The sequence below is a fragment of the Cyprinodon variegatus genome, unplaced genomic scaffold (genome assembly GCF_000732505.1).
Source record: "Cyprinodon variegatus isolate N-32 unplaced genomic scaffold, C_variegatus-1.0 Scaffold264, whole genome shotgun sequence".
NCBI classification, from domain to species: Eukaryota; Metazoa; Chordata; class Actinopteri; order Cyprinodontiformes; family Cyprinodontidae; genus Cyprinodon; species Cyprinodon variegatus.
Genome location: NW_015150717.1, coordinates 212,007 through 226,124, shown reverse-complemented (window position 1 = coordinate 226,124; position 14,118 = coordinate 212,007). Strand labels below are relative to the sequence as shown.

General features: G+C 37.8%; 1 protein-coding gene across 1 annotated transcript in view; it reads right to left on the bottom strand.

Annotated features, from left to right (window-relative positions):
* Positions 1-5,064: 5,064 nt before the first annotated feature.
* Positions 5,065-14,118, bottom strand: part of garnl3 (GTPase activating Rap/RanGAP domain-like 3) — a 112,295-nt gene continuing 103,241 nt past the window's right edge. The window contains exons 28-30 of the mRNA XM_015382730.1: positions 9,939-10,157; positions 9,109-9,229; positions 5,065-9,018 (exon numbers count right to left, since the gene is read on the bottom strand). Of these exons, the coding sequence (XP_015238216.1) occupies positions 8,853-9,018; positions 9,109-9,229; positions 9,939-10,157 (506 nt within the window). The 3' untranslated portion in view covers positions 5,065-8,852. The remainder of the gene's footprint in view (positions 9,019-9,108; positions 9,230-9,938; positions 10,158-14,118) is intronic.

Genomic DNA, 14,118 nt, shown 5'->3' with positions numbered 1-14,118 from the left:
GGGAGAAACTTGTCTTAACAGCCTGCAAGGAAAGAAAATCAGAGGTTTCCTTCAAGGGTTTGGAACTTCAATTTATTACTTTGTTTAGGTATGTGGACACATCTATGTATATTTTTCTAAGTAGTAAGACAGTTTTTAACCTAACAAGAACAAGCTTTGCAAGAGTTGTAATTTTAACCGTCAGGTTTTTTTTTTTAATCAGTCCTGCAGAGACTGTTTTTCTTTTTAAGGGGATGAGGCCCCATTTTTTTTTATGTGTGAGTGAGATGATCCAGAAGTCTGAGGCAAAGCTCCAGCATTCCTGCACCCATTACGTAAGACTTTGGACCAGGCTGTGCACATTTTCATTACAAGAGGGGGGTTGGGAAATAACTGGGGAGCATCATGAATGTATTTGCTCTTTAATGCCAAGTCATCCATCCACGGTTAGAGCAAATGCATTGTGTGTGTGCATTCTGAAATATTTTCTTTGCCCCTGTCGGCAGTATTTTTTCCATTCGCTTAACCTAAAGCCACTTTTTTAAAACTGTGTCATTCCAGTAATCCCACTTCTGGTTATTTTCCAACTACTCAAGATACCTAAACATTAGCGTACAGAGCTGGAATCTTTTGTGGTACAAAATCTTTTTTTTTTTTTTTTTTGTCCTTATTCTCTCTTTTTTTTCCTACACAAAAGACATATTAGAAGTGACCTAGTCCGTGGGAGGACTGGAAAATCCCAGTTATGAAAGAAAGAGCTCTGACAATACATATAATCTGGGAGACACATAAAGTTCACGTGCAAAGAACACGGGTGTGTCTTTACTCTTTTCAAACTCTTCTTCTTTAAGTGTCAGTTTTACCTTATGACCCTGCTCCTTTAATACACTTCCACAAAGTACACCTTATTGTTTAAGTTTCTTTTGCTTTCATTATTTTTGTGCAGATAAAGTTAAAACTTTGACAAAAAGCTCTGTTTTAAGTTTTCAACCTTCCACCATAAGCATTGAAATTATATACCAGGCTACTTATGCTGTGGTCAAATGAGCAGAGGGCTCAAACCAACAAAGAAAGTGTCATAAAATAGACTTAGCATAAAGGATAGAAAGGTTTTAAATGCTCCATAGGCGCATAAATGAATATTTAGCACCACCTTGCGGTAATATTGTGAATATTCCTATGTTTACAAGCCTGGTGAAGAAGGTGTAAAAAGTGATTTTAAACAATTGATGATCCCAAACTGCCACTTTCTGCTGCAGTACTCTCATGATCTTTGGAGATCTTTTTTTTTTTTTTTAAACTCATTTTACTCATCACTTTAAAATATTTTAACATTTTTGCAACAGTAGCCTTTGGCACCTCTAAATGAGTGTCAAGTTTTTAGTCTGCAAGCATGAACCGCATGCTTGAATATCTGCTGGATTAATAAACTGAAGCACAAACTAGCTTCAAGTTAGCTTTGAAATCTGTGTTTTTCCTACCATATCCGAAGGACATCCAGTGGGTGGTTATTCATGTTGATCATATCAATTTAATTTGCACAGTTCTTCTTTTTTTCTGCAAAAATTGTATCTTTATCTGAACTTTCTGTTAATGGAAGGTATATAAATCCAGCATCTCAAAGAGAGGGTGTGGCCTTTTTTTTATTTAACCTTTATTTAACCAGGAAAAAATCCCATTGAGATTAAAAACTTGTTTTTCAAGGGAGTCCTGGCCAAGAGGCAGCAAAGTTACATAAGATACATTAAACATAGATACATTAAAATAAATGAGAGGTACATAAAAAATAAAAAACATATCAAGTAAAACAATTATAGATAAGCTTATAGCACTTATAGCTAAGGGCTTTCTTCCCTAGTTCTATGCGGGCAAAAGGAACAGTGAGCAACAGCTGATCGTTGGATCTCAGGGCATAAGAAGCCATGCTTTTCTGTGTAAGTAAGGTACAAATGTTAGAGGGCAGTAATCCAAGAAGGGCATTGTAAATAAAAGTGTACCAATGACACTGCCTTCTCGTACAGAGAAATAAAAAAAAAAAAATACGTTAATATGCAGTGTAATGAATGCAAAGTGGATAATATACAATTATTATTAACATTATGTTGCATGGGGGAGGGGCGTGAAAAAGAATTTAATGCTTTACTTGCAAGTTGCAATTTTTCCCAATGGTGCAATTTAAAAGCTGTTTGAATAATTCTGGTAGATTCAAGGTTTTTGGTCAGATAGCAAGGGCTTATGGGTGCGAATTTCGGGGTAAAATAGATCAGTTATGATTCAACCTGCATATCCTGCTGTAGATGCCTAAAAAAAATGAGTGATACAGCCCATGATTCAGCCTGGTACTTCTATCTGCTGCACCCTGGCTTCCCCCTTCCTTTTCAAAGAGTGGAAATATATAGTTATGAAAAGCCTTATGACAGATCCAACCTTTGTTTTATACCACTGAATCTGACTAGGAGCTGAGACAAAGGCTGAAAAGCAGGAATGCAAGAGCACAACCTTGTGGTAGCTCTGTTTGGAAAGTGTGTTCACCCGAGGGTATTATGACGTCTGGTGGTAAGGATGTCAGTGATCTAGGTGTAATCTGGTACACAGAGCTGGAGAACTTCCATCAGAAAAATAGTCCCACAAAAGTAAAAGCAGAACCAAAGAGCCAGGTAAAAAGCACCTTCTACAGACGATTTTTCTCTATTTGGAAACTGCAGAGGATTCAGAAAAGTGTCACTCTTGTTTTTTCATGACTACAAACGTTAGCCTCACTGCCCTATAGTCATTGAGCCTTGTTTTACTTTGCCTTTTGCACTTTCTGGACCAATAGTGCATGCGGGTATGACTCAGATTTCCAGTGAAATCGTTGTAGCTCTCTGAACCAAGGCTGATTAAACATTGAGGGAAAGATTTAAATCTAATCTACAATGCTATATTTTCCTAAAATGGTGGCAGATCCTTTTAATCTGAAAGTCAGCTGCGGGTAAGGCTGGGAGAGATCTGATGAAGACCGACATGTGGAATGCTGGAATGCATCTGGTGCACCAATCAGTAGCAAGCTTTTCTTCCATTGCAGCCTGTTTGCATTCTTAAAGTCACCCCTAAAACTAACTGAGTTGCATAAAGTTATATAATAAAATGATTGAAATGATTAAAGAATACATTATCTGACTTTCTAAGCTTCTGATTGGAAATATTTGAGCCAAACTGAGTGTTACTCCTCTAGAGATAATCAAGGCTCAACGTCGTTCTTTTGGTTTTAACAGCCATTTATTGTGGACACGTCTTACAAAGCCCCAAAAAATGCCGTCAGAACTAAGAAGGGAAACAGAACCCAAATTAGCTCAAAACAAACATAAAGCTTTACACAAATAAATATAAGTAAAACAAAGTCATACCTCATTGGCCGCATAAACTCCAGAGGAATAAAGATAACTTATACAGCNCTAACTGAGTTGCATAAAGTTATATAATAAAACAATTGAAATGATTAAAGAATACATTATCTGACTTTCTAAGCTTCTGATTGGAAATATTTGAGACAAACTGAGCCTTCCTTTGGATGTAAAGAAGAACCACTACTTCCTAGTGTTACATTGTTGGAAATTAAAATAGTTTCAGGAAAGTTTTTAGGAAGGTAATTATGGACCTTTAAGACTCCTTATTAGGTTTGGTTTCCAGATTCCTGAGGATTCCTCATTTACATGTTTGGATAAATTCTGGTCTAAACAGACATGGGTTTAAACACACCTACTCGACTGTCTGGGTAACATCAAGGCTTGGTTATCAAAACATTTTCAGAAACTAAATGAGAGCAAGACAGAGGTGATAGTGTTTGGCAGTGGCATTTCTAAATTGGAACCATTCAAGGATTTTGTACGTTCCAAAGTAACCAGCCTGTGGGTCACCATGGACAGAGATTTTACACTGGACAAAAAGAAAAAAAACCAGAATTTTAAAATTGTAGTTTTATCATCTCTGTTTTTGGTAAAACCATTTTTATCCTTTCACCTCTTTGCGCAGGTTTTACACTCTTTTTTTTCTAGCTGCCTGGAATACTGTAATGCACTTTATGCAGGCATTATCCAAAAAGCTCTCTCCCATCTGCAGTTAGTGTAACAGCAGCTTATTTTTTGACACGTTACACCAATTCTTAACGTCTCTACACTTCAACCTGTTCATTTTAGATTCATTTTTAAAGATTTTATTGTTTGTGTTAAGAGCTTTGAATGGGATGACTCCTTAATACATTATGGACCTCCTTCAGATTTACTCTCTAGCGCGTGCTCTGAGGTCTGAGGGCCATCTTCAGCTAATAGTGGATAAGACAAGGCCTAAAACCAGAGGGTAGAGAGCCTTTTCTGTGGTTAGCTCAAGATTTTGAAATACTTTGGCCCTCCATATAAGAACAGCCTCAACATTGGAGTGTTTTAAGACCCACACTGACTTAAACTCTTTGGCTTTTAACACCGCATAATTGTGTGGTCCTCTGTGTCCTTTTCATTTATTTATTTATTTTAAACTCTTACTGCTTTTTTGTGTGTGCAATGGTTTTTTTGTTTGATTTAATGAACAGCACATTGGAAACATTTCTGTAGTTGTATTTGCTATATAGAGAAAGTGGATTGGAACGGGTTGTGTCCCAGAATTGTACAGATTTTAGTTTAAAAGGTGACCTTTTAAAGATGATGTCTCATGCCTGTAGGAGAGTTCCTTATCCACAATTTATAAATTCAGTCAGGGACAAATCATTTATTTTTGGCTTAAAATCCTGGGATTGAATGGAAGTGTAATTTAGGTATCTGGCAACCATGAGAAAAAACTTCCAACTGAACTATGAAGTACGAGGGTGTTGGGATCATGTTGTGTGTTTTTTTTTGCAGGATGGTCTATCTTCACAATCTTAACTGTTTAGAAACCTAAAACAGGAAAAACTCTGATTTATTGCCAAACACTATTCATTTTTTTAGCTGTTGATGCACATGTCAGTCATACAATATAGGGCTATACCCCAACCCCATAAAGGTGGACCAATAAACCAAATCCAATGAGTCATACAGCTAAAATTCCATAAATATTTATTACATATTAATGAACAAAATCAACTACTTTCACAGCAGTGGTCTACAGCACTTCTTTAAAATAACAGTTTAAATAATAATAATATAGTTCTGTTTCATTTGAGGCCACATTTGATGCACAAACATTTACAAGTATTACTTGGCTTTAAAAACGATGGCGATACAATATTTTAAGACACTTGGTGTATTTGTTTTTATACGTTTTCTTTCATTTTGATATCACAGATAAGTTCAGCGACAATCTAAACAGGAAATATAGATTTTATTACAAAAAAGGGGAAAACAAGTGAAAAAGCCAAGAGAAAGTGTAACTTGAGCAAAAGTACATAAAACATGACTCCTGTGAGTCAGTCAAGCAGTGTTTTTCCCTTGATCACCTTTAATTCAGAGAGATAAGATTTGAAGTAGTAGGGTTATCCCCCCCTTTGAGTTATAGGAGTGTTTGGGGGGGATTCATGCTGTGGCAGGCAGAGGAACAGAGAAAGAAGCTTGAGGGGGGAGGAAGAAAGAGGCTCATGCAACATCCCACTGTTGTTGTTTTCTTGTGAAATATTTAATAGTATAAAGAGACACTTCCTACCCACCTTACCTTAGGATTCCCAGTGCAAATCTTATCTCCTCTTTCTATTTTTGTTCTACCCTGCTGCTCTGCAAACCGTCCCAGTTGTAAATATATTAATGAAGGCAACATTCACAGTTAGATGTAAAAGGATTGTGGAGAACCTTGTCTTCCTTCTGGCCAAACTGACTCTGAACATTATATTTCTCCAGACAGATAATTGGAGAAGACGTTTCCACATGGTCAGGTCAGTTGCAAGGTAGATACAACTTAAGCAGAATCTTTCCATAAACTGAGATTCAAAATATTATGCTGTCTTCATACAAGTTTCATTGTAAAAAAAAAATAGATAAAAAATATGTGAACCTGGATGAGAAAATCTGTTAAGATGGTACTGTTTAATATATATTGGAGTCTGTCTGACATGAATTGGAATAAGCTGTGCAGTACTTGAATATGAATAGAGAAAGGCAGTTCAGATAAAATATGTTTTAATATTTAATATATAATCAGTGCCACATAGATAACAGTGTGTTATCTACGGTCTGCTGTGGCTTCAGTTTGCCTTGTTGGCTGTTTTATTTTCTTGGTCTGAAAGTTTCCCATAATAATGATGTGAGAGGTCTACATGAACTCAGTGACGCCCGCTCGTCATCCGCCGCGTAACACCAAAAGCATGAAATCTCAGTCTAATCTTCAAGAATGTCTTTGGCTGCCGTGAGGCCACTTCGCATTCGTTTTCAGGCACTTACGTTGCTGTAAAATGACATGTACACTGCAAAAAATTTTTTTAATCTAAAAAGGACATTTTTTTCTTCAAATAAGTGAATTTTTTTTCTTGAATTGGGAGGTAAGTGAGACACCTTGCCAATGGAACAAGACAATTTACATTTGAAATAAGAAAAAAAGAATTGCATTGTCCTATTTCAAGCGCATATTAGAGTTAATAATAATCATTCCATTGGCTAAATCACTTTATTGACCTGCTCAAAATAGGTGTAAATACACTTATTTTAAGAAATTTTTACTTATTTCTAGATCGTTTTTGCAATGTACTTTGGAAGTGGATGTAAGACTTATACCAGGTAGTTTGTTTGACAATCTAAAGTTCCATGCAAACTTAACTCTAGTTTTTTTTAATTTGTCCACATTTTGTCATGTTATAACCACAGACTTAAATACTTTTTACTTGGATTATACTGATAGACCAACACAAGGCAGTGAAGAATTATGAAGTTCCTTTGATAAAAGAGGCCATTCTGCCATGAAAGGAATGAGAATTCCCTTTTTAAATTCCCCCTAAGCCATATGGGAGACACAGCAAACAGGTGAAAGGTGTTAAACTAACTGAGCAATACTCTAAACACACCATTCACACTGACAGCCTTCCTCCAGCAGGGACAGGTAAGCTGGTACGAGTTAATAGGAATATGAATGAAGTCTGGGTGGACGTTCCCTGTCCAACAGCTCTAAAGATACAGCTGAAGCAACCTGAGGTAGCTAAGCTCAAAGCTTTTTCATTTGCAAGTATCTCCTGGTCAAAGTTCAAACCTAAACGCAACTGAGAATCTGTGACAAGACCTGCTAATTGAGTTTGAGCTGATTAAAAAAAAAAAAAAAAAAAAGTATAAAAATTTATGTTTACCGCAATGTTTATAACTAGCACAGAATTGGAATAAATTGACAACATAAGTCTTAGATCATCTAATATTATCAACCTTTAAGATGAAATTGGGCCAGTATGAAACAGTGACAGCTGTAAAAAGATTTAACCATAAAATAAACTTGAATGGCGGCTGAACACATTGCAGTACATATTTCAGGTGTATATTGACAATTTTGACTACCATGCATAATTTTTTTTGTATTCCATAATAACAATCTGCTTTGTTTTGGTCTATTATCTAAAATCCTTGTAAAATCTATGGATTGTTAAAAATTCTGACATAACATAAAATGTGTAAAAAAATGCAGATATGGCGGGTGGGAGGAGAATAAAGAAAGCCCAGTTTTGTGGAAGAATGTCATTTGTAGATGTCTCATATTTGGGTTGTTTCATTTTTTTTATGTCAGGTAGAAATTTCTCTAATAACAAATGAAAAAAAAACCCGAAATAGTATTTATTTTCATATTATAAAATTTTTCCAAAAGTCCAAACTTTGAGTGTGGATTTTGATGTGGGTTTTCAACAAGTACAAAGTGTAACGGAGACACAAAAAAAAAAACAATATTATATATTCATTATGAATTTATAGAGATATATAGTATTTATTTCACATTTATATATATATATATATATGTATATATATTTAGGCTTTATTTGTCTGGATAGTTTTGTGAAACCTTGTTTTCTCTTAAACTAAAAATAAAAAATCCTTCCTTATGGTTTGAATATGTTCCAACTCTTTCCTTCCTTCTAAAATTGTATTTAAATTAAAATTAATCATCCAGCACCTACACTGCAGACATGATTTTAGTTAACTTGTTACTTTTTCAGCACCAGATGTCAGCCATGCTGGTTTAGCGTTGGTCTCTTGATTGAACTGAAGTTGGAGAAAAGCTTTTGTAATGTGGACCAAAGTCATGGCTGCTGCTGCCAGACGCTACAGTGGCACTTAGGGAGACTTTGGCTCCTGCCCTTTCAACCTGTTTAGCAGTGAGTGGGGATAGGTGCAGAGAGCAGAAAACATTATTTCACTGAAGGCTGGAGCAAAACTGAGTTTTATAACATATCTATAAATATTTAGAACAGATCAGGCAGATGTGCCTGGCACTATATGCAGTTTGGTGTATAAACCGATGTACAGATACAGAGCATTATCATACAACATTTGCAAGCGGATCTCAAACAATATACAACACATAGACAGTGGCTTCGGAGAGAACTGCGTGCAGATGCACGGATGTTTGGAGATCTACGTCCAGGTTGCAGTTTCAGCCCAAATCCCTCTCTCTAAGCTACTGTAGATGTTGAAACACACCCAGGCATCTCGCACAACCTCATACCCTTTTTGGGTTATCAGCTGCAGGGCCATACAAGCACCCAACGCAGCATGATCCACATGCGCAGAGGCATGTTTTGTCACTCCCACCATAACCTGATGGAGATCCTAGGTGCAGACCCGGGCTATTAAAAGGCAAGGGATTATTTCAACAAACCAATTAAAAGCAAAGCAAATAAAAAAACAAAATGACTGTGACAGCACAAAAGTACAGGAGCAAAGAAGTGCACAACAGGATTGTCTTCACTTTAGGTCCAAGACATCATCTTCAAAGGATGTGGAGAGAGTGAACGCGCTGGCGAGGGGCGGACTCTCTTCCTGCAGCACCACCATCTCAGGATCAACCTCCAAAGCAGAGGAGCAGTGCAGCTGGGCGTCGAGCTCTGCTTCGGTCGACTCTGAGGCTAACCTGTTGAAAAGAGAGCAGTCAAACTCTGAAATTAACCCCCCCCCCCAAAAAAAAAAAACTGCTGCAGGTCTCTAGTGCTGATTGTCTTACCTGTCACTGTTTGTTGACGTCAGAGCTCGAGCCTTGGGCTCCTCTTCAGTGTTCTTTTTGCTCATTTTCCTCTGTTTGACTGATCCGCTGTCCGACTTCCCGCTTGGCTCCTCTGTCAGGCCTTTATCGATAAGAGAAAACAGAAAGTTAGTGATGCTGCCACCCTGAAACAAATCCCAATGTGGCGCCGGCAAATGCATCGGTATTTACACACCTGCAGCTTTTCCTAATTTTATAAAGTTTCAAACGCAAACTACAAACTTCAGTGCTATTTTTCTTATACATTTCATTCGACAGACAGAAAAACAAAAAAAACTAGGTGTAAACCATAAACATAGTGTAGCCTTTTGGAAGAGAAGGAAAAAGAAAGTCATCACTTTTGCAGTTTTCTACACACCTTTTAGAGGCCATAATTCAAAAAGGTATTAAGGTTAGACAAGGCCACAATGTAACACTTAAGCCTACTTTCATAAAAATTATGTGATAAAAACAGTGCACCAAGTACAAGATATCCCTTGTGAAGCATGGTGGTGGCAGCATCATCACCTTCAGTACAGACAGGGAAGCTGCTTTTTGGAAGAAAACCTGTTTGGGGTGGTTTTCCATCTAACTTAGCAATATACCTGATTACACAAGCAAGGTCACAGAGGACAGATTTAGATCAAAGCATTTTCTTGCATCAAAGTCAAAAATATTTCTAAATTCAATAATGAATCTCAAGAATAATGCACTGAAATGAAATACTTTACATTTGTTGTTTGTGCTTAAATCTGAAAAAGTTCAAGGCATGTGAAGGCTTTGTAAGGCACTGTATTTATATTTCAGAATACCAAGCAGCTCCTTCCGTGTGCGGCTGGCTATCTCTTTGATCTCCATGCGAGACAGAGACAGTGAATGTGTGGCGGAGATAAGCGGCGCCGGGGCAATCATGGCGGGGGTGGGTGCAGTCATCACTTTGTTGACCAGAGGGGACTTCAGGGGTCTTTCGATGCTGCGGCCCACCAGGTTACAGAGAGGAATCTTGAAGATGTGCTTACATGTTGCTTCACCTGGTGGGAGAAATCCCAGAGGGTAAAAAAAAGAAGAAAAAGAATCAAGAAAATAAAGAACAGTCCTTCATGTGATTTAAGAGAAATCAAGGAACAGAATGCCAGAAAAAACAAAGGAATATGCAATAGTTTATAAAAATACATATGATGGTCCTGACCTGCAGCACTTTTTCAGGAGCTTGTCTAAATTTTGTTTTTTATTTTTACTGTTTTTGCAGGAGGAATAAGGGTTTTAACCCTTTGAAAGAGTCATACCGGTAAATGGAATATCCAGTACAATAACTGGTAAAAGCAGTAATAGAATGGGATTACTAATCAGCAACTACGACATTAAAATAAAGCAAGAAATACAACAGCAAGACGATTGTGATAACATTTGTCAGCAAAACAACTGTTAAATATAGAAAAATACATAGAAATAACAAATTTACATGGTACTAAGGAATCACAACAATTAAAATATCCTGCTTTGATTTAAAAAAGACGATCAGTATGTTTCACATGGTCAGAGGTTTACATACATTTGTTAAAAATGTAAAGGAAATCTAATATTTTTCTTCTGCATTTGAGCAATGAAATCAGCATAAACCTGCACTGACATGAAAAAACAAACCAAAAAAGGTCTGAATCTGAATTTATAGTAGATTTTCTCTAAAGCGCACAAAACACATTATTTCTCTCTTTGGTAAAAGTGCATCATTTAAAGCAGATAGAACATTTATGGTGAAAGACGACATCTAAATCGATCCAATTCACCTCACATCAGAAGCTGGACGAATGAAAAACATGGAAAGCTAGCTGCTTTGGAAGAACGATTATCAAAATCTATTTCAGGACTTATTTTGAATGAATTATGGGGGCCAAACATCAATCATATATAACAGTACTCTGAATGCTGTTATGGTTTTGTGAACTAAGCTTAAAGTAATCAAATCATGTCAATGAACTTCAGCAATTATATAAAAAATGGTGGCTTCAACTTAAATATATTCTTTTGAGCCTGCTTGCATGATTTTGATCTATTTAGTTAAATTCTGCATTAAATAGAACCATTTGATAAAAGTGACCGAAGTTGTTTATTGTTTTTCCGATCTGAAAAACAGATAATTCCTGCTAGTGCTGAGTGTAGTGTATGTAAACCTCTGATCAGAAAGATCTACTCTAAAAACCAAAATATGTAAATTAAACCATCCTGTCATGTTATGTAAGCCTGAACACTCATCTAATCGATCTAAATGAAGCAATTCAGATGATTAATAGCCCTGTTTACTGACACAGCATGCAGACTTAAAATTAATCTTCCTTACAAAAGAAACTAATGAAATATAGCAGAAGCTAATCGTAGCAGACGATCTAGTACTCAGCTTATACTCTAGAGCCTAAAGTCCTTTTCATCATTACAAACTGATCTTTTTTTTTAAGTTTGCACAATTTGAGCACAAAGCTGTATTGTGCAAACATCAATTGTGCCAGCAGGGTGCAGTGTTGAAGCTCAGTAGCTTGGCACTGCTCTAATAATGCATGCTTGTGTGAATGAATGGAATTGGTGGCTATCATCGGAAATGTCAGTGTGGGAGAGTGGAGTAAAGAGCCACGCAGGAAAATAGAGGGTCACTACTTATGTCTGGCGGGTACATTGTGTTAGTCCAATTACAGAACGCTGTGCTCACACAGAAAATAAAAGCATACAGTTATAAGGAATATATAATCAGAAAGATCAATATATTCCTCATGCATTAATTTCTGAACCGGGGGGGAGCTGTGCTCTCCTTCACACTGGCCAATTATTGGAAGTCAAATGTTAGGGCTGTTTTGGGTTTTAAATGAGAGCCCAATTGTGCAGAGCTGCTTGACTGCAGGTCATCGGTGAGTGATCAAGCCAGTGGAGGTCGAGGCGGCCCTCAGCCACCTCTGTAACAGCATCTTGCTCTCATTACTGATGCAATTACATCCATAAAAACCTCCCCGCGGAGCAGATGCAGTGAGGGCGCAGGCAGGTAGAGCCGGAGATTTTTGTCAGCAGCCCTTTTTTCACCCCCATCATCAAACTGTGGCACCGCTGTTTGGACTCCCACTTTGGATCGAAGAGCAGGCTGACAAAAGTCTCCATGGCGACAGTGCAATCTGTAAATCATGCTGCGACAGACGTGTCTTCTCCTTCCCTCTCTGCCTCTTCCTCCCGCCCCTCCTGCAGGAGCGCCAGTCCTCCCTCTCCTCCTGTACCCTTCCATACCTTTCCTTCGCCTCCGCCTCTTTTTTCCCCCTGTAATTAAAAATCCCTCCTTCTTGACTGACGTTATCACCTCTGCTTCACTTTTCTGCCTGCGCGCTATCACTTCTTTTGCCCTCTCCTTCTTTTCTCACGTTGATGCTTTAATTAGTTGAGACAGAAAGAGAGGTGGGAGGATGAGGAAGACATAACATAACGTTCACTTAACATTCAACCAACGTCCAAGTCAACATGCCGCCTTGGAGCAGACAGGGTGATACACTCTGGGAGTGTGTGCATGTTAGTGGGGCAGCTTTATGAGGGGTTTTTATGAGCTGAGGATGAGAATCCTGCAGTACCTTCAGCATCCTTAGACATGTACAGGGAAAGCTTGGTACCATAGGGGATCCGTATTGAATCTGAACCAGGGATGAAGAAGAGGGTTACACAAACTGAACACACACAGAAACACAGATTTACAGAAACACACAAACACATAATTAAGCCAGTTTTAGTTCTCTGGGTGGTGCAGGACTACACACAAAACCAGAAACAGCAGGGGAGAAAATGAAAATCCCTCCGAGAGAACTGATTACCTGCTCCAGCCTAAGAGCGTAAATCCTGCCTTCGGCTAATTGCAACAGCAACAGTCAAACCTCTCTTCCTGTTAGCCTTAATGGGACCTGTAAATAACCGCTCCTCTCAGTGTGGATCAGGCTTAATGGTGTAGACAACACATTTAATAATCCTGTTTCTCCGTCTTTGTCCTTTGTCCAAGTCTCCAGCATCAACAGATATCAAATCTATGGAACATGTAGCTGACCTCTTCCTGAATCCATCAGTGCGTCGGCTAGGGATGGCTGACACAGCGCTGAGAACAACCGTATCATCCGCTTAGATGCCAGAGGTAAGGAAGACGTTAAGAGAATATGGAATAAATAAGGTTTAAAAAGGAGCTAGAATGAATCAGAAAGGGTTCACAATGATTCCTAACATTCCCTGAAATTAATGCTTTTGAAGGTGGGTAGAGGATGTTGGTAAATAATCTGATTGCTTGTCATCTGTCCGTGCAAATAATCCAGTTGTTGAATTAAGACGATCATTCACAAGCCTGGCTTGTTATCAGGACCCACTAAGGAAACAGCTCCTGTTAAGTTTCTGAGGAGCTGAATAACCTCTGATTAGCTGACCACATTTAGCTATCATTCAGTACAAATCAACATTTTTTTTTTTTTTACACATTATCATGTTGCATTCATGGTGAACCTCTTTGATGGCACTTTCCATGAAGAGGGAAATGTAGAGCAACAACTATAATCAGTATCTCAGTTCAAAACACCTAAATAACACGAACGTGGTTATGGATTAGTGTAATTAAGTTGCTCACATAGCTGTGGAAAAGCAAGAACCCTTTACAACTATAAACAGATAATTCTTTAAAAGCTGAGGAAAATGTACCAAAGATAATAAAACAATAACTATTACCTCTTAAAAGAAGTCTGGATTGTATATGGCACAAAGTTGTCGAATACAACCCCAAAATACACTGCCTGGCCAAAAAAAAAAGGTCACTCACTCTAATACTTTGTTGGACCGCCTTTAGCTTTGATTATGGCATTGTTTCGATAAGCTTCTGCAATGTCAAAGATTTATTTCCATCCAGTGTTGCATTAATTTTTCACCAAGATCTTGCATTGATGATGGTAGAGTCTGACCGCTGCGCAAAGCCCTCTCTAGCACATCCCAAAGATT